At 30.8% G+C, this 21,561-nt stretch overlaps 2 protein-coding genes across 2 annotated transcripts; both read left to right on the top strand.

The window, feature by feature from the left end:
• Positions 1 to 2,478: 2,478 nt before the first annotated feature.
• LOC129874586 (calcium uniporter protein 2, mitochondrial) lies at positions 2,479 to 4,872 on the top strand. The gene is made up of 2 exons (XM_055949891.1): positions 2,479 to 3,184; positions 4,209 to 4,872. The coding sequence occupies exons 1-2, from the start codon at positions 2,594 to 2,596 to the stop codon at positions 4,668 to 4,670; spliced, it is 1,053 nt and encodes a 350-aa protein (XP_055805866.1). The 5' UTR covers positions 2,479 to 2,593; the 3' UTR covers positions 4,671 to 4,872.
• A 13,358-nt stretch (positions 4,873 to 18,230) lies between these two features.
• Positions 18,231 to 20,115, top strand: LOC129874881 (uncharacterized). The gene is made up of 2 exons (XM_055950260.1): positions 18,231 to 18,484; positions 19,297 to 20,115. Exon 2 carries the CDS (start codon positions 19,340 to 19,342, stop codon positions 20,003 to 20,005), a length of 666 nt encoding a protein of 221 aa, XP_055806235.1. The 5' UTR covers positions 18,231 to 18,484; positions 19,297 to 19,339; the 3' UTR covers positions 20,006 to 20,115.
• Positions 20,116 to 21,561: the final 1,446 nt, after the last annotated feature.

The following is a 21,561-nucleotide window of genomic DNA, read 5'->3' as shown; positions in this document are numbered from 1 at the left end:
GGCTTGAATCTCCTTAAAGAGAGCGAGATATCCGCGCCTCAACCAAGAAGTGAAGTTAATTTCTTCATTTTATTTTTCAATTGTAATTTGTAATCTTATAATTTCACTAACACAATGTAAATAAATATCATAAATAATCAGCATTTAATACTCTCTATACGGGTAAAATGAAAAGAAAAAAAAAGGACAAAAAATAATAATCAAATCCCACCATTATTCGTCCACCTAGGATATATGTGGCGCACCGTTCAAGTTTAATTTTCAAGTGGTAATTAAATTAATCATTTAGCATAATTCAACGCTAATCTCATCATCAGGATTTACTACCGTTCTCGATTCACTTGCTAAAATATTTATATCAAACATTTTGACTCAATTTTTTGAAAAAGTTTTTGGACTATATTCAACGCTCATTACATAGATAGATTAACCATCTATTAATATTTTATTTTAAAAAAAATATACACATTATATTCAATAAGCCATTACATCTCAGATTTATCAATCTAGTAAGCATTTGAGAGTGTGCACAACTTTTTAAAAATAATATGAATCGAAAGTATCTGACAAAAATATTCTTATCATGTGTTTAAGTAATTAATTAAAATAAATTATAATTTAAATATGATAAAATTTACTGATAAATTTAAGAGTCATATAAAAAATCAAACCCCATCATTATCAACAAAATTTACCAATTTGTCCAGCTAGGATATATGTGGCGACACGTTTTCGTTTCCTAGAAATTGGGCGTTTTAGTCAAGTCACCCACGACCCACCACCATTCCCCTCTCTTTCTATTTTGGCAATCTAAACACGTCATCACATAACTTATCCTCTACACCCCCACACAGTTGACCGGCTTTTAATTGCTTCCCTCCCTAACCAACACGTGTAAAGTATGGTTAATTACTTATTACAAAAAAATGTCCACATAAAAAATCCCCCAACCCCTGTGACTAATTTTCTAACAATCAGACGGTTGTCTTGCGTGCAATTCTAGCCAGCCACTTGTTCGCTGATTATAGTTAGTCTTCCATGATTTTTGCCTCGTGAAATACTAGAGGGGTCGCGAATAAAATAGATAAGAATATCTCATAAATCGTGTTAAGGAACTAATAATCATAATTATGTATGAATAAAATAAATAATTTTATTTTTATTTAAATTATTGTATTTTTTTATCTCACTAATCAAATAATTCCTAAATTTACTATCCCTAATAAGAAAAAAACAAAATGAAGTGAAGGATCCAACATATGATGCTTTACAATGTAATTGCCTCATATCGCGGGGATATTCCTTTTCTTAAGCGAATATCTCAGCGGATCTAATGAACTTTTCCCACTTTTTGGTGAAAATTCAGATTTTTCTCTATGAATATATCAAAATAACCTAATTACTAGTAGTACTAAATTTTGTTGTTAGATTATTTTTCGGCGATAATTGAAAGAGTACTAATTTTAATATTTCTTTTTATTCGGAGAATAGTAATGCGATTAAACAAATGGTCCTAATACTTATTATCGTGGTTGACGATTAAATTAGAATCCAACTTTTTGTATCTATTACTTGATTATTTTATTTTATAAAAATAAAATATAAATTTTTTAAATATTAAAAAGTGGTAGCTAATCTTTTCTAAATTGAACTATCAACGTAAAATGGTTAAAATTCAAGACAGACAAAGCGTAAAAGAAAACGTTACACACACGCATATATTATTGTTAGGGGTATGTAAAAATCAAATCGATCAATAAATCAAATCGAAAAAAATATTATTGGGTTAATAAATTTTTAATAATTTTATAAAAAATTATTGGATTATTGGCTCGATATTGATTTTTAATATTGAGTTGTTAGGCAAACCGATAACGACAATAGTAATTTACTATTTTACTCCTAAATAAATATTAAATATTAATATCAATATCTTATTGGTTACAACTTTTACCCTTTAGCCTTCAATTCATATTATTATCTTATTTCTTTTATTTATGTTTCACTTGTAGAGTTCTTTTCATGTTCGTCACTATTGTTTCTATTTTATGAGCATTTCATAAAGTTATATTATTGTCTTGTCGCTCCAAATTGTTGGAGAAGTCATATAATTATTTTATGAGCATTTTCTTATTGGTTAAATCAAAATCGAATCGTTAAGAACTAAAACCGATAAAAAAATATCTTATTGAATTGTTATTGGTTTAGCATATTTTAAAACCGAAAATCGAACCGGATCAATCGATATACACTCTTAATTATTACCAAGAAATGGAAAATATCTTGATATTTTATTTTATTTTTATCGTTGTTACTAAAAATAAGTTATTTAAAATAATTATTATTCAAAAAAATCAAGATAAAGATGACAAGTAAAATAAGTCGGAGTGAGTAATTACCACGTAGATATTTAAATTTTTAACGCATCAGCTGGCTGTCATTTTGTCACAAAGAAGGGACCTATAAATATGTCCAACCCATGACTCCTTTCTTCATCGTTGAACACTTTGAACAATTCAAATTCCTACCTGAAATCTCCCATTTTCCCAAATCAAATTTCTGAAACCTCATAGTTATTTTTGTTTCTCTATCAATGGCGTTCAAAAAAACTCTAGCTCAGCGCCTTTCCAATGTATACAAAACAACCGGTTTTTCCATTTCTGCTTGTCGTATATCTTCATCATCCATGTCAGCCAGGAAACTGACCCCTCCTCATCCTGATAACAAAATCGCACCAGATCCCGGAGATAATGGAATTTTCCGGCGATTCATCCACCGTCGGCTCATTAACACATCTCTGGCGACCTCACCGGAGCTCCGGTTATTTCCCACCGGCGAAAGTCTCATCGAGAAAATCCGTGAAATGGACATTGGCAGAAGTAGGATCAAACTCGATGGACTCCTGCCGCCTGAAGAGATGCGGCCGGAACCGGAGACGGAGGAAACGCCGGAGGGTAAATTGACCGTGGCAGATGCGAAGAAGCTGCTAAAAGTATCACAATTGGAGATGTTGAAATTGAGGCTTAAGCAGATTGAAAAGAACTGTATTTCCTACTCGGAATTTGTTCAGATCTGCTCTGGAATTAGTTCGAATAATGATTTAGGCATCGAATTCGCGAAGATTCTAGATGATTCTGGAACTGTGCTTGTTCTTGGAAACGTTGTGTTCCTCAGGCCTGATCAGGTTGGTTTTCTTTCACTCTTTTCATCCTTCTTTTATTAGTAATAATCTTTTCTGCGTAACTGTTTTTTTGACAGATATGCATAAAGATTAATTACAACTATGTGACAATTCGTTGGTAATTAGCAGCATTACATAGAAATTGGATGAAGATTATGCATTTTTCTGTTTATTAAAATGTTGGGAGTCTACCGAAAACTGATAGTAGCATTTTCGTGTTTTTTCTCCAGACAGGAAATGAAACAAAGTTACTCCCAGATCTCTATAACGAGATGGTGACTTTTATAAAGGAGTGGACCAGTTGGATCATTTTCAAAGACCCAAAATTTCCTTCATGAACACCTTCAAGACCTTTAAGATAGTTCACCAAATTTTTTTTATATGAATCATACTTTTGGGGAGGGTGATAGTTGGTTTTTACATGTTCAATTGAGGTGAGAAAAATACGTAAATGGTCAAAAATATCTTTAAACTATACAAAATAGTTTGGGAGGAAGAGGTGGGTTAAGAGGAAAAAGACATCCAATTATTGTGGAATCTTAAGGACAAAAGGAAAACCAAATAGTAGCTCTTTCAAATTGGCCACTAGCCTTTTGTGTTACTTGACGTTAGAGAACTCTTTAGGAAAATAGCAAATGAATTTGGTGAGAATTCGTTTGCGTAGTCATAAAGATGTCCCATATGTCAATTCCAGCATGTTCATATAATACGTGAAGATTAATAGGTACATAACGTGATGTATTAGGCAAGACCATTCTTGTTAGACGAAAAGATTAACAATTTTTGGGGCTATACAATAGCGCTAGGGATTTAGTAACACTTATTGTCACAAATTAGGTTAGGAGAATGTCAATTTTGAAGCTTTTTCCTATTCCAAATTAATACATATTTTATTTTATTTTTAAAAACATTATTTATATACATATATATGATCAATATTTTCATTTAAGCAGTGTCGGATGACGACTATTGTCAAGTGGAGTGTTAGTTTTACCCAAATGTTTTGGTACACTGTTTTTGTTTACAGGTAGTGAAAACTCTACAAAGCCTATTGCCAATGCCCGTGACGACGAACCCTAATGACCCACAAATGATGAAGGAGCTCAATCAATTGGAAGAGGAAAAAACAGCAATTGACAAGAAAGCAGAGTCATTGGTGCGTAGAGAATTGTGGTTTGGGCTAGGCTACTTTGTCATTCAAACAGCAGCATTCATGAGATTGACATTTTGGGAACTCTCATGGGATGTCATGGAACCAATTTGCTTCTATGTCACATCCTTTTACTGCATGGCTGGTTATACTTTCTTCCTTAGGACGTCGAAAGAGCCTTCTTTCGAAGGATTTTTCCAAAGCCGATTTGTTTCTAAGCAAAAGCGACTAATGAAGCTTCGGAATTTCGATCTTCAAAGGTATAACGAGCTCAAAAGAGCTTGTTGTCCTCCATCACCACCGTCGACGCCTCCTGGAAGAACCTTAACGTTTACATGAACACTTTGCTACGTAGAAGAATTTATTTTAGGAATAGTGAGTAGTAATATTTTTATTAAGAAGGGAAAAAGACACATTGATTAGTCTCTCTGTTTTTTTTTTCTTTCTTGGTTTAATTTTAACTTTCAATGTAACGGCTAATGTATATGCAAATGAAGAGGAGTACCAACAAAAATGTTACCTCCGTGGTGCTTAGTCAGAATCTCATAAATCAAAATAATTAAATTAAATCAACAGCTCCTCAATAAATAAATAAAAAATAAACATTACTTTAATATAATAGTAATTAATAGAGATGAACCCCACCAGATCTGTATTTGATTCAACGAATATGCCAAGAAAGGAGTCGAACAGTGTCCCCTCCAAAAGACAAAAATTGGGGAGGGGGAAGTAATATCCTTGTCATCATTTTTGGAAATTGTTTTGAATATTGAATACGCCAAACCAAAATGCAAGAGTTTATTATTTAATAAATAATCACTTAACAAATCGAAATAATCTCATAAAATCATTTTTTTTGTTTAATAACAAAATAATCACAGTATTATGGTTATAGCACTCAAAAGGTCAATCAATCAGATTTCTCGATCTTTTTGGTGTCCTAATACATATTTTACCCTCTAAATTATTAGCTATTGAAATATATGACAAATCTGATTGAGTGATCTTCTGAGTGTGTTGTGATTTTCTTGTTATAAATAAAAGAAAGTTGATTGTACCGGATAATTTGGGATAATTGAGTGACCATTGAAGTAATCGATTACCACAAGCAACAATGTCAAACAATGCACAGTAATAGCGTGTATTCTTTTGAACAAAAAATTGTAACTACCTCAATTGATTAAAAATTTTAGAATGAGCTATTTTGTTCTATGAGCAGTGGGAAAGTGCTTTCTGTGCTAGACACATTCGCGTTCCTTGCAGTAAGCTTTAAAAATATAAAATTAATAGGCATTTGGATAGTATTTGAACATAATTATAACTTTTTGAAATAAGTTTGAAATATTTTAAAGTTTAGTAATTGTGTTATATGCATTTCATTTGGAAAACAATCTGAAATTTTATGAGTGAAAACCTTTATTTAGCTTGAAATACTTTTATTTTTTTTTCTTTTTAATTCAAAATTGTTTATCAAGTTTAAATTGAAATAATAGAAATAATAGTAAAAAAATGGTGTTTGGAATAATGCAATATTAATGTTTATATGGGAAATTGAAATTTGCCACTTGTGCGATGCATTTCTGCAGCATGGGACCAATTCAATATTGTACTATGATTTTGCTGACGATTCCAAAATTCAATATTGTACTGCTAAAACAATTTTGACTCATATGATTTTGGAAAATCGCTGGAAATGCATAATTAGCTGTTTTTTAAAAAATAAATAAAACGTTAGCGATATATATAATACTTCGTGTATCTTTACTTATCTACTGTATTAAAAATAAATATTCAACAATATTTGTTTAATTGGAAAATTAATGAATTATTTATTTATTTATATCCATTATTCAATGAGTATCTAGTAGATTTTTCAAAATATTAAATTTAATATATTTAAAAAGTAACATATTAATATTATCCCTACTTTTTAAAATTTTTGTGTCAAATCAACAATCAATAAATATTATTGTACTCCTCCGGAGAAACTTCAGATAAGGCGAAGCCCAAGAACGTAGGAAATATTAAGTAGTTTATGTTCCCTAGCCCTGACTTAAATTAATGCTTTCAATATCAGCACAAGTTGTGTTTTCTTTCTAAATTATTTTAAGTTAATTTAAGTGTTATGTATTAAAGAAATATTTATCAATCAAGTTACATATTAAATAATTAATAATTTGCTACTTTCTTTGTTTACTTTTACTTATCAATTTGAATTTATCACGCTTATTAAAAACACATTATTCCTATTAATTGATGTTTAATATTAGATTCTGAAAAAAAATATAGAAAATAAATTATTAATACTAAGGATAAAATATGAAAAAAAAATATCATTTTTTGATATACTAAATGTTGACACCCAATTTTGACCCTCCACAACGCAAATTAGCTATCGAGTTTTTTAAAATTTCGAACATTTTTGAAATAATTAGCTTTTATAAAAAAAAAAAAAAAGAAGATATTTTCATGTTAATCTTAACTACTTTTATTTTTTTTATAAATTTTAGCATAATATAAATATTTCTATATAACTATATCTTTGATTAATATTTATGTAGTTATTCAAAAATCATCTCAAAAATATTTTATTTCTAACTAAATACAATGTTAGTTAGGTTGGTTTAATTATAATTTGCATTTTTGAAATTTTTAGTTTTTTCTAAAAAATAAATAATAATAATAATAATAATAAAATTTTCCAATCTCCCACATTGAGAATTGTATGAAAATTTGAAATTTTTGGAGCCTATATAAAGGCTCATATTCTTGTTAAGAAGGAGAGGAAGTGAGAGGTTTTTTAGCTACCCCAAAGTTAGAAATTTTCTTAACTTGGCTAGGATTTTGGACACTTGTTCCCAGCTTAAAAGTTATGAAAATTTCTAACTTTTAATCTATATTTTTCTTCAAGGAAAAAAAAATTGAAATCAAAATTTAGGCTAAGAACAATGTTATTATAACATCGAACCCACGAAGGTTCGAGTCTTAATTTTTAATCTTTTTTTTTGTAGATTGGAGTTTCATCAAGTTCTTGGTTGGTGGTGAAGTTGTCTTCCCCTCATCGTATTCAATTTCACTGCACGAAAAGAGGTAAAAAAATTTCTCATCTTTATTTTATTTAATTATTTCATGTTTTATATTTAGTTGATTCGTAGTCTTATTTTTTTTAGTTAGCATGTATTAAGAATAATTAGAGTAATGATAAAAAAAATTTATAATTAGCATGTGTTAGGATTAATTAGCTATCATATGTTAGGATTATTTCATGAAAGATCTTAGTTTTGTTCATTATTTTTCCAAATAGTTTTCTTTGACAATATAGATTTTCATGTTTTTAATTTATTCTTTTAACATGATTTAGCTAACAAAAATATGCTTAAAGTTATTATTTAATTAGAACTTTCATTGCCCAATTAATTTAATTCTTTCTTTAAAATCTGAGCTAGTATAACGTATATATATTAAATCTGTGTTCTTTAGTTACTTGAATATATTTCTTTTTTCCTTTCCTTTGTCTATATATATGCATGTTGTTAGTCACTTTTAGGATGTCCATCATTTTGATAACTTAAAATATCATGATATATTCCTTTGTTTAGCTTAAAATAAGTAAATGCTTATGTAATTTTATTTTGGAACATGTGATATCAATTCGAGTCCATCTTTGGACTCCATCCTTGCATATAATTGAGTTTTGAGTCTCACATCATCTTACTTGAATTGCTGGACAGTGGATACATGGAAAGTAAGGTGATATTCATGATTTGAATATTGATATTGGGCTGTATACACGGAATACAGGTGGAAAACAGTGTCATATACAATACCTATAAAGTCTGATATGTAAGAAAACAATGTTGTATACACTAATATACAGTGTATATATAGTCTGATATATAGTAATATACAACAGATACAGGAAACAAACAGGTGGTATACACAGTGTATACAGAAATAATATTGTATACACTGTATACAATGTATATACAATCCGATATATAGTGTATATACAATTGCAATATACATTTGAATTGTGCTTAAGACCCAGAACGCAGATGACCCAACAGCTTAGTCCAGGCATACAAAAACTAAGTGTCGGACTATATTTTCATGTGTTATTTATTATTTATTTATATTGATTCGGGTGTAATAATTTATTTACTTATTTTATTTATGCTTGCTTAGATATTTATTTTAATTTGTTTTAACTTAATTAGATTTCCCTAAAGATAAACCAAATAATGTTAATTTACTCTTTAAATGATTTTCTACCTTTACTTAATCATTTGATAAATTTTTTACTTTTTTTATACATATGTATATTATTTTCTAATGTTTAAGTTTGATCATTCTTCTAAAATAATAATAATAAATAATAATTTTAAAGTCTTTGTTTTCTTTTAAATTAATATTTTCAAATGTTAGTCAAATAATTTTTCAAATCGTCGGATAACCGCACGTTAGCGGCCACTTTGAATGCTTAACACCTTTTCAAAGTGGAAATAAGAACCTCGTACCTTTTTCTTTGAATTTTAAGACTTAAATCTGTTAGGGTCTTTTAAATTAAGTTTTTTTAATTTCTTTAAAAAATTAAGTGGCGACTCTTCTTTTCTAAAATTATTTTTTCTTTATAAAGTTGAAATTAATTTTAAACCGTCTTTTTTCAACATAACATTAAAAATAATAAGTAAAAATAAATATCTATTTTTGAAATAGTAAAAGTGAACGGAGGGTGTATTAGTATCAAACTATCCATATCTATAACTTAAATTTATTTTAATTATGGGTGAGAAACTAAATAAGAGTATGTAAAAACTTATACTACGTTGGTCCCATTTTTTGTAACGACATTTGACTTGGTCAAGTGGTTAAGAAAAAAGAAGACTTTTAAAATTTGTGGTCTAAAACAATCCTCACATATTTGTGTGGTTGTAAATCATTTTATTAAGGATAAAATGAGAATTTTTAAGTTAAAATGTTTCTAGCTATAATAAGTTAACATTTTTTTTTGGGACAAACTCAAAATGAAAGAATGCCACATAAACTGAGACAGAAAAAATAATATTTTTACAGCAAATCAATAAATACATAATATATATTTATATTTAAAGTTCTATCACTTAACTATAATAATTAACTTTTATTTATTAAATTACATAAATATAATAAATCAAATTAGTTTATAATATAAATATTGAGTATAAATAAATATTTATCATATAAAATAACAGGAGGATAATATAAAAGAATTTTTACATAAATGAACTCTTTTAGATTAATAATTACCTTTTTTGAGATAGTTTTTTTTATTACGGTTTATATATCATATTTATCTTAATTAATAACTAAAATCACTTCATTACGCCTTCTTCTTCTTCTTTTTTTCTATTTCTTTTTCTTTTTCTCCCTTTTTAAAAATAATAATTAATTATTCTAATTTAAAATTAATTTAAATAGTACCAAAATATTTCAAATTTACATATAATATTTATAATATATTTGTATCAAAAATAATTTAATTATATATTCACCACATTTATTGAAAGATGCCTATAATATGTATCATAAATTGATTTCAAAATGTATTATAATTATTGTTTATTTTTTTTCTTATTAATGGTGCTAAAATATATTATTGTATTATAAATATTTTAGTTATATATTCACCACGTGGATTGAAACATGCCTATAATATATTGAATTCAAAATCTATTATAAATATTTTTTATTTTTTTCTCTTATTAACGGAATATATTATTGTATTAAAAATATTTTAGTTATATATTCACCACGTACATTGAAACATGTCTATAATATATAAATTCAAAATCTATTATAATTATTATTTTTTTCTTATTAACGGAATATATTATTGTATTGAAACTATTTTAGTTATATATTCACCACGTGCATTGAAACGTCTCTATGATATGTATAATATATTAAATTGATAATGTATTACAATTAGAATTCAATATTATACATTGTTATGAATTCAATTGTTGTTATTTCAACAAATATAATATATTTTTAACAACATAAATTAATTTGAATAGTACTAGAATGTTTGAAATTCACACATAATACTTATAACACATTTGTATTAAAAATATTTTAGTTATATATTCACCACGTAAATTGAAATATGCCTATAATATGTACATCCGACCCATATTAGATGGGCATCTTACTAAAAATATTTGTCCATATTATTTGATCACTTACTAAATTAAGATAGAATTAATTAAATTTTTTCTATTTTATCCCTACAATTAATATGACCTTTTGACTGTAAACAATTCTCAATACTAGCTATTTCTATACTCTATGTATATTGCATTGATATAAAAAAGGGAAAAATGGTAAATTCTTCCAATGTATTACTGATTTTTTCTTAATCACCGTGTAAAGTTAGAAGTTCTCATCTAATATGGGACGGAGGTAGTACACTTATCGTTTATATTTATTTATTTTATTGCGTTAGAAATATATTATATATGTATTTACATAAAAAAACATCTAATTTAAAAAATAGTAAAAACATCATTTTTGTAATATCCAATTTAAAATGAAGTTTTAAATTAAAATAATTAGTTATTATTTTTAAAAGAGAAAGAAAGAGAAAAAAGAGAAGGAGAGAGAAAGAGATAGTGGAAGAAAGAGAGAGAGAGAAACAAGTAGAAAGAACGAGAAAGAGAGAGAGAAAATATTTTTTGGTACTTTTTTTTTTATTATTATTTTGAATAAAAAAAATACTATTACTTTTGATAAAAATAAAATATGTATTAAAATTTATAATTAGTATTATATATTATATTATTTAAGTAAATTATTAAGGAAGCAACCAAGAGGCAACGGCCCACTTACAGCAAATGGTCAACGGTCGATTGTTTACGATTAGCAAAATATTTCAGTATATAATTTTAATTTCTAATATTCTTACGCGTTTAGTTGAAATTTTTATATGCGGTATAAAACACAATATCAAATTTAATATTAGGTAATTTATACAGTAATTTATAGCTTTACCAAGACAAAATATTAATGGTCAAAGTAATCGTGAGTTCATCATTTTGTTCTATATTTACTTTAAACATAAGAATTTATACAGTAATTTTGCTCTTACTTTTTCCACAAAGAAAATCATGTTAAAACCTCTAACGAGAAAATCATGACAATTTATGAGGTGAAATCATGTTTGTATAGCACGCAAAGCACACCCATCTGGTTTTTGTCGTACAACAATTTTATTTTCAGAAGTTCTGAGTAATAAGAAAATAACTAAAACAGTCAGGACCAATCTAGTATGAGTTTAGATTACTCTATTTATACATGATTAAAATTATTAGATGTTGAAATCTTTTCGACTTCATCGTGTATTACAGATTTCTTCTTAATTTAAACCCTCTTAGTGGAAGTCCTAGCTCCGTCACTGATTTTGGGTCTACAAGTATGTATTAAAGCCTTAAGCAATCAAATTCTTAAAAGATACACCATTATTCCCAGCATATTTTTATGATAAGAACGCCACTGATTATCTATTAGAACCAAGAATCAGGGGATGATGTTTTATTCCAAGATTTTTTTTTGTTTGTTTGTTTCTAATAATACAACAGCCTTACGTTAATTAAATAGCAAGAATACACCGTCAGAAATTAATCTTTTATAGCGTCAATGGCTTGTTCATCACACATTTTACATATTTTATTTATACAGTGCATTTGATTATGTACCCTTGTTGACATTCATCAATTAGTTTAGCAATTAGTTTAGAGTACATGCATTATAGAGTTAGCCAAATATTTTAAGCGTCATTCATGTGAAGAAGCGCTTCTTATTTGAACATTACAATACCTACCACAATGTTTTGTAGCAAAAACGATTTCTAGATTGATTGCTAAAACTAATAATTTCAAGAACTATTAAATTTTCAAATACAGTAAAAATCTCACTAAATTAATATAGGTGGGATTATGAAATATTATTATTTTGTAGAGGTATTATTTAATCGATAAATTAATATTTATTAATTTAAATAGTATCATATTTATTGAATTCACGTAAAAAAAAATTTATTTTATATAAAATACAATGAATACGTCAAAATCATTGTCTCTTACCAAATTATATATCACATTTATTGAATTCACATAAAAAATAAATTCATTATACATAAAGTACAATGTATGTGTATGATTCATTGCACTTATTGCATCTAAACTCTTAACAATTTTATAGTGCAATTTGAAAAAACAACACCGAAACTTTTGGATGCAAGAAAAAAGTTAGAAATGAGCTTTAACTAGATTTAAATTTTAACAAAAAATAAAATACAATATAATCATATTTTTACTAAATGGTCTTATATATATTTATACTTTTAAAGAATTATTAATTTATAATATTAATGGGATCATATATTTATATAGGGGTCTTTTAAAAATATATTATCTTATCAAAATAGGTGATTTCTTTCATTAGCCCAAATTAAAATAGAAGAACATATTATTTTAGAGAAATTATTAATTTATCGCGTATTAATTTAGTGAAATTAGGTCATATATTTTGAGACAAAGGAGTAAAATAATGGAACACGACAAGACAAGGCAATATACAACAACAACAACAACCCAGTGAAATTCCACAACGTGGGGTCTGGAGAGGGTAAAATGTACGCAGACCTGACTTCTATCAAGGTAGGACGGCTGTTTCGGAAAGACCCTCGGCTTAGTAAAATTATAAAAAGAAGTCAGATAAGGATAAGAAGTACAAAGTGATATGGCAAAGCAAATAACAAAAGCAACCTAGGTAAAAGAGAGCAAATTAAAGTACAGAAAGTAATAGATAATACCGAAAATCGGACCACAAGGAATTATAGTGCGCTAATACTCATACTAAAAAGAAAGAATAACGAGGCTATGAACTAACCTTCTACCCTAATGTGGGTTCTCCACACCCTCCTATCTAAGGTCATGTCCTCAGTAAGTTGTAACTGCGTCATGTCCTGTCTAATCACCTCTCCCCAATATTTTTTTGGCCTACCCCTACCTCTTCTGAAACCATCCATGACCAACCTCTCACACCTTCGCACTAGGGCATCTGTGTCTCTCCTCTTCATGTGCCCAAACCATCTCAGTCACATTTCTCGCATCATGTCTTCACCTAGGCCACTCCTACCTTGTCCCAAATAGCCTTATTTGTAATCCTATCGCTCCTGGTATACCCACACATCCATCTCAACATTCTCATTTCAACAATTTTCATCTTTTGAACTTGAGATACGTTAACTGGCTAACACTCCGCCCCATATAACATAGTCGGTCTAACCACCACTTTGTAGAACTTACTCTTAAGTTATGGTGGCATCTTCTTTTCACATAGCACACCGGAAGAGAGCCTCCATTTCATCTACCCTGTCCTAATACGATGTGTGACATCATCGTCAATCTCTCCGCTGCCTTGCATAATAGATCCAAGGTACTTGAAACTACTTTTCTATAGGATGACCTAGTCACCAAGCCTAACTTCCGTACCAACCTCCTGAGGTGTCTTACTGAACTTGCACTCTAAGTTCTCTGTCTTGGTCCTACTCAACTTAAACCCTTTAGACTCCAAGGTCTGTCTCCAATCCTCCAGCTTAGCGTTGACTCCGCTATGAGTTACATCGATCAAGACTATGTCTTCCGCAAAAAGCATACACCATGGCAACTTACCTTGAATTTGTCGCGTCAATCCATTCATCACCAAGACAAATAAAAATTGACTAAGAGCTGATCCTTGATGCAACCTCATTACAATTGGGAAGTGCTCTAAGTCGCCTCTGACTGTCTTTACCCTAGTTTTGGCACCCTCATACATGTCTTTGATCACCCTAATATATGCCACAGGTACACTTTTATCCTCCAAACATCTCCATAGTATCTCTCATGATACTTTATCGTAGGCCTTTTCTAGGTCTATAAATACCATATGCAAGTCCCTCTTCCTCTCCCTATATTGTTCTACCAGTCTCCTCATAAGATTGATGGCTTCTGTAGTTGAGCGTTCCAGCATAAATCCAAACTGGTTCTCTGAAATAAACACGCCTCTCCTTACCCTCATCTTCACCACTCTTTTCCACACTTTCATAGTATGGCTTAGAAGCTTGATACCTTTATAATTGTTGCAACTCTGGACATCCCCCTTATTTTTGTATAGAGGGATCATTACGCTCGACCTCCATTCTTCGGGCATCGTTGCCATCTTAAAGATGACATTAAATAACCTAGTCAGCCACTCCAAACCTATCGAGGTCGCGCTCTTCCAAAATTCCAAAGGAATCTCGTTAGGTCCAGTCGCTCTTTCCTAGTACATCCTACGAACAACACCCTTAACCTCCTCGACCGTAATACTTCCGCAACACCCAAAATCGTGTCGCCTTCCTGTATGTTCCAAATCTCCCAACACAATCTCTCTGTCCCCTTCTTCATTCAAGAGTTTATGAAAGTAGGACTGTCATCTCTGTTTTATGAGGGTCTCGTCTACCAATACTTTTCCATGCTCGTCCTTAATGCACTTCACTTGATCCACATCGCGTTCCCTTCTCTTCCGCGCTCTGGCTAGCCTGAATAATTTTCTATCCCCGCCTTTCTCTTCTAGTTCAGCGTAAAGGCGTTCAAAAGCTGCCATTTTTGCCGTCGAAGCCGCCGACTTCGCCTCCTTCCTTACTATCTTATAAAGTTTCCCATTAGTCCACTTCTCCACCTCATCCTTGTTTTCTATCAACTTCGCATACACCATCTTCGTTGCTTCCACCTTCCCTTGTACTTCTCCATTCCACCACTAGTCCCCTCGATGCCGACTACGACTATTTGTCGAGACTCCCAACACTTCCCTTACTACAACCCTAATACATCTAGCCGTCCTATCCCACATACTGTTCGCATCCCTACTACTATTCTAGGCCCTCATATCCTTCAATTTCTCTTTCATCTTCAGGGCACTAGCCGTGGTCAAACTCCCCCATCTGATCCTAGGTCGGTCAACCTCGACCCTCCTCTTTCTCGTCATCTTGATCCCTAAATCCATCACTAAGAGCTTATGTCGGGTTGTAAGGTTGTCGATCAGAATGACCTTACAATCTTTGCACAGACCTTTATCATCCTTCCTAAGAAGTAATCTATTTGAGTCTTAGTCACCGGACTACGAAAGGTTACCAAGTGGTCCTGCTTCTTTGGGAAACTCGAATTGGCTATCACCAACCCAAAAGCTCTTGTGAAATCCAAAAGTGAAACTCCTCCTCCATTTCTGTCCTCGAAGCCAAAGCCTCCATGCACATCATCATACCCTCCCAAAATAGACCCAATGTGCCCATTGAAATCCCCTCCTACGAAAAGCTTCTCACTAGGCGGTATGCCTCCCACTAACAAGGCAATATGAGGAGAAAGAATTGACTAGCTCTATTAAGATATCCGACTTACCATTTATCGATCTCCTATGTACTTTTGTTATTAGATATCAGAGTTTGGTCTAGCTGGGCTCAATATATATTAATATTTTTTTTACTCTCAATTTATATGATATAGATGAAATTTGAAAAGTAATATTAATTTTTAAATATTTTAAGTTATTAATTATTGTGATTTATATTATTTTTTGTGTTATTTTAAAATAATATATGCTATCTTTTTATCCCAATTTATGAGGCAATGACAGAATTTTGAGAGTCTATCCCACTTGTGGGACTTCACTGACATGTTGTTAAATATATTAGGTTGTTAATTATTGTAATTTATAAATCTTTTACGTAATTTTTAAATAATATATGTTACTTCCTTTTTCATAATTTATGTGACACTAATAAAATTTGAAGAGTCAATTGAACTTTTTAAGTAACAATTAATTGAGACCACAGTGATTTTGGTGTTAGATATATCGCTCTCGGACTTCTTACGCTAAGGGATCAATAATACTTCAATTGGTAGAATTGTGAACTTTTGGACCGTGTTGATCTGTCAAACAATAAAGTTTGGGCCTATGAATCGAAAATGTGTTCACTGTGTTTGGTATAGTGATGGCAAATGGCGGGTTGAATTAAATTTTGGCAGGTTGAAAATGAATTAATATAAAATGGATAATAATTTAATTCGTTCATATTTTATACGGGTAAAAATGAATTGGGTCATAAATGAATTGGGTAAAATACTAATTTATTAATATTTACCAATTTTTCACGAATCATCATAATAAATAGTACTCTACTTTATAATTCAATATGGAGAAAATATTAGTCTTTTTTTAGATGAAAAATGTTGAAAATATTTTATTGAATTTTATTGTATCTTAAAAAATTAAATTTGATACCTGATGCGGGGCCCGACTTCTAAATCGGCACTTGATTTCAAACCAGACCCAGGACCCAACTTTTAAATCGGGACCAACCCCCAAATTCCGACTCGGGATCGACCCCGATCCCCGATTTGGGACTCGACATTCGAATTAAAATTTGATCCCGACACCTAAATCGGACCCAACTCCGACTCCCAACTTCCTAATTAGAATTAGAACCCCATCCGATTTCGATGATTGATTTGAAATTCAAATTCGACACCTGATCTGGGACACAACCTTGCTCTTGATTTGAAATTCGACATTCAAATTAGACCTGAACTGACCCCAACACAAATAAATACCCAACCACAATAACATATTCGGAACTCAATTCTGACACCCGATTAGATATCTGAATTGGAGCCCGACATTTAAATTGAGATTCGACTTTCGAATAAGGCTCCGCCCCGACATTCGACACGAGACCCAAGACATGATTTCAACACTCGACTTTCAAATCGAAACCCGACATCCTAAACCTTTTTATTTTTTTAATTATAGATGAGAACAATTAGTTTAATGAAGAACATGAAAAGAAAAAGAAATTACAACATATTTGGTGATATCATGAATTTTGAGTGAATAAAATATGAAAGCTTAATCCATTTGGCGAACCTATAGCTTATCCATATTTTACCCATGACTATCTATATTTCTATGAGTTGAATATGAATTTATATTCATATTTTATCTATCTAAAAAATTACTCGTCCAATACATTAAAATATGAATGGATCGACCAAATTATTAAAATATGAGCTCACTTTGTCATCACTAGTTTAGTGTGAAGAAAAATGCTTTGCATGAAAAAAAAACTTTTTTTAGAAAATATTTTTTTTGAAAAACAAGTTGTGTTTCCAACGTATTTCTATTTTAATTCAAGTTCGGCTTAACTCACACTAAATCATTGGCATTTCATATAGAAAAGCTCACAATTACCCCTACCCCAACATAAAACTCCTCAATCTTCTAAGGCCTCATTTGTTTATACTCAATAAATGTTGGATTAAGCGTATATTATTTTATACTGTGATTTAAATACTTATTTAATCTAAATATATTTTAATCATTAAGATATTAAAAAAAATCCTAATATCATTAAGAGATATTTTTGTGTAGATAATTTTCACCACCATTCTATGTACCATCAACGACCATCATTACTAATCACTATCACTATTAAAAACATATATTATCACACCACTTACAACTATCATGATCAGTCACTATCACACATACCACCTCCACCATTTTAATTATATCAACTGTTGCCACCACCACCGTCCCAATCTGCCACTACTTGCCACCACTACAACCAATTCATACTATCAACTACCTCCACCATCAAAATTAAGACCGCCACTAACACATCGTAACCACTACACATTCAGCCATCATTATCCACGCCATCAACTACTTAACATCAAACAAATTCAGCCACATGAAGGGGAGGTGAGGGAGTGTATATTTTTGTTACTTTTTTTGGAAGCATGTGCATCCAACACTTGTTGGGTTTTAACTGGACTTGAGAATATTCTGAGGCCCAAACAAAAAGTAGGTCTGAAGTTAGACCCGAAAGCCCCTGGAAGCTTCCCATGATAGTAATGCCCTAAATTTTCTCCTTGAATCGAAGATTTTGAATTCCAAAGTATGTAGAAGGCCCCAGAATCTTCCATGGGGTCAATTCTTTTATACATATATTATTATCAGAGATCAGCAGAATGATTACAGTTTGAAACCATCATTATTCCTTCCCAATTTGTCATTCTTCCTCCACCAAATCGGTAAGTTTTGTAATTCTTCACTATTAATCAATCAGTTTCATCTTAATTAGCGTCGATGATATATGAATTTTGTGTAATTCTTAATTTTATATATGTATCTTATTTTATGAAAATTGCGAGTTTAGAAACATTTACTTTTTCACAGTTTATCAGGTTGAATTATGATTATAGATAGTTTTGTTTTTCGATAAATCATTATAGATAATTCTTCCTTACATTATGGAATATGGATTACATTTAAACAATTAAAATTTTAAGGTTTTTTTGTTTGAGGAGGTTTCGTCGATTGGGTCTTATGTTGTATTCCTATTTCATCCTCGTTGTGCTTTTTTTTTATTTCGAAAAATCTATAGATAAATTCAGATTCTTTCTTATTCACATGTTATAGTTGTAATACTTCATTTTAATCAAAATATCAAGAGATATGGAATTTCAATGAACCAAATACTCGAGCAAAAGAAAAAGTTCTCTTTTGTTTTGTTACATGTTTGTAAAGTTATAAGTAGCTAGTTTTGGTATGATGTTTTTTTTTTATCGCAACTCAATCATAGATGATGGAATCATCAAAGATGTAAGCTATTCGAAATCTGTTTATAACTCACTAGAGGGCTGGATCTGTCCAACAGATTTCTTGAGTATCCGAGTTTATTTTTGGAATGAAAACAACGTAGGGGTCTAGAATATTTTGAGCAAATGATTTTGATTTAGTTTTATTAATGCTTATGTGTCATTCGTTCTGTTTATCTGGATCTTGCTATTGCATTCTTTGTGCCTTGGACTGAATTCTGTTTTTAATATATTGCAATTGACAGGTAAAGTGCATTTCTGTGTGCTAATTGAGAAATTGAGTGAAATATGCAGAACTCAACTGCCAAAACATTTGAGAGTTCTTTGTCCTCGGGGAATGGCAGCAATGATGCTGGTGATTTTGAATGTAACATCTGCTTTGAATTGGCACAAGATCCTATTGTGACCCTTTGCGGTCACCTCTACTGTTGGCCATGTTTGTATAGATGGCTGAGGCTTCACTCACAATCCCATGAGTGCCCTGTTTGTAAGGCCCTTATACAAGAGGAGAAGTTAGTTCCTCTTTATGGAAGAGGGAGGACTTCAACTGATCCCAGATCAAAACCAGTACCTGGAGTTGAAATTCCTAGAAGGCCAGCAGGGCAAAGACCTGAAACGGCGCCTCAACCAGAACCAAATACATTTCCTAATCCCGGGTTTGGTCTTATGGGAGGAGGATTTTTTCCAGGAGCAGCTGCAAGTTTTGGTAACTTTACAATGTCTGCTGGTTTCGGTGGATTATTCCCATCCTTGCTCAGTTTTCAGTTTAATGGATTTCCCGGTCCAGCTGCATTTGGTACAGCACCAAATCACCCATTTGGGTATCCTCCTGCATATCATGGGACGAATGTTCACAATGCTGCACACCCGTCCCAAGGACAGGCAGATAATAATCTGAAGTTTATGTTGTTGCTTGTTGGATTTCTTGTATTCCTATATTTGTTTGGTTACTGATTGAACTTTCTCGTTCATCTCAGTCAGCTGTTGCCTGAATCATTCTTATTGGTTGTACATATGTTGAATTTTTGCACTTGAAGTTGCAATACAAAGATGAACTGATGTGATTACTGGAGTTTGGGCTTTACTTCTTTCGTGTAACGTATTTATTTTTCCTTCACATACATGTTATACGAGTATGAAAATGTGCTGTAGCAGCTTTTTTTTTTGTTTCCCTGGGAGTAAAAGTATTCAAGAAACCATTGCTCTAACTTCTGATTCATCTATATACATCCTTTATGTAGAATGCCGTGCTCTGTTGGACATTTTACTAATTTTGCTTTCAAATTTGGTGTCTTAATAGTAACAGATCCAATCCTTTGTGACATTGGAAATTAGCTCAAGTGTTTGAATAGTGATTCTTGATTGTTCATTATTTCTCAAGTTTGAATGTGATTTGACAGTGCATTGTCTTTGAAAGATGAAAAAAGACAAAGCACTATGTGCTTGTTTAAGCTACAGGTGAATTTGCTATAGTAGGAGGCATGTCCCCGCAATGTTGAGTGTCTAGAACTTTAACGTGTACTGTTAACAAAATGAAAATTTCATGCGAGTATATATAAATAATATAACATTATAGGGAAGTAAACAGTGGATATTGACCCCAGCATAATTCGAGAGTTCATGAAGCAACAATAATTGATATTAGAAGGAAGCTGTTACGTGTTCCTCTGTGTACTCGTGTCGGAGATGGTGCTATTTATTTATTTGACTCGAATCAAAACTCTAAAGTCGGAGGCGGAAGATGCTTACTATCTGAGTAACCCTTTTGATGAGACAGTGCTGTGATTCCGAAGGATTATAGACAGTTCATATTCTATTCGGAGAAATAAAATAAAAATAGTTTTTTGAAGAGTCATTAAGACTACTATGAATGAAAGATAAGGAAGTCCTTTTCTTGACTTAGCCTGCCTGCATTATACCTTGGGATACATTTTGATCCAATCCATTATATAATTGTAGGCAGGTGGGGTAATATGAAAAAAATTTAGTCAAACTTGGGTCATAAAAAAAGAGATGTTTAATATCTTCAGTGATGGTAGGGTAATAGTAGCAGGTATTGTTTGCAATAATTTGCGATCATAAAGTAAATCTATCATTGGAATTTTTTCATGCTTAACAAGTCATAGAAAAAAAATACTTTTAATTGAGAATTGCACGGACTTCTCTTTTTCTCTTTTGTGCTTTCCTTTTACCGACAATGAAATAAAACAAAACGTTGGGAAAAACAAATAACTTAGAGATTGTTGATTTGCAGAAAAAAGTAATATTTCAAAATTATAGTTTTTGGTAAGATATCCCACCTCTCAAATAAAATAAATAACATCAAATTTGAGGTGAAAATTTATCATGAGATTAATTATATCTTTAATTAAATAAAATATTACTTTTATTTCAAATTAAATCTCGAAATATTCCAACTTATTCGATGAACCAAATGACTAATGCACTATCTGTTAAAAAGCCATAGTTCAAACTTAAAGCACAAACATGTGAAGGGCACATGCAACTTC

Source organism: Solanum dulcamara, chromosome 11 (assembly GCF_947179165.1).
Source record: "Solanum dulcamara chromosome 11, daSolDulc1.2, whole genome shotgun sequence".
Lineage (NCBI taxonomy): Eukaryota > Viridiplantae > Streptophyta > Magnoliopsida > Solanales > Solanaceae > Solanum > Solanum dulcamara.
This window is presented reverse-complemented; position numbering and strand designations above follow the sequence as displayed.

Bases quoted from the DNA above. Each gene is read 5' to 3' on its own strand.
- LOC129874586 (XM_055949891.1), top strand. From the start codon at position 2,594: ATGGCGTTCAAAAAAACTCTAGCTCAGCGCCTTTCCAATGTATACAAA. The intron at 3,185-4,208 runs GTTGGTTTTCTT...TTTTGTTTACAG, and splicing joins TGTTCCTCAGGCCTGATCAG to GTAGTGAAAACTCTACAAAG.
- LOC129874881 (XM_055950260.1), top strand. From the start codon at position 19,340: ATGCAGAACTCAACTGCCAAAACATTTGAGAGTTCTTTGTCCTCGGGG.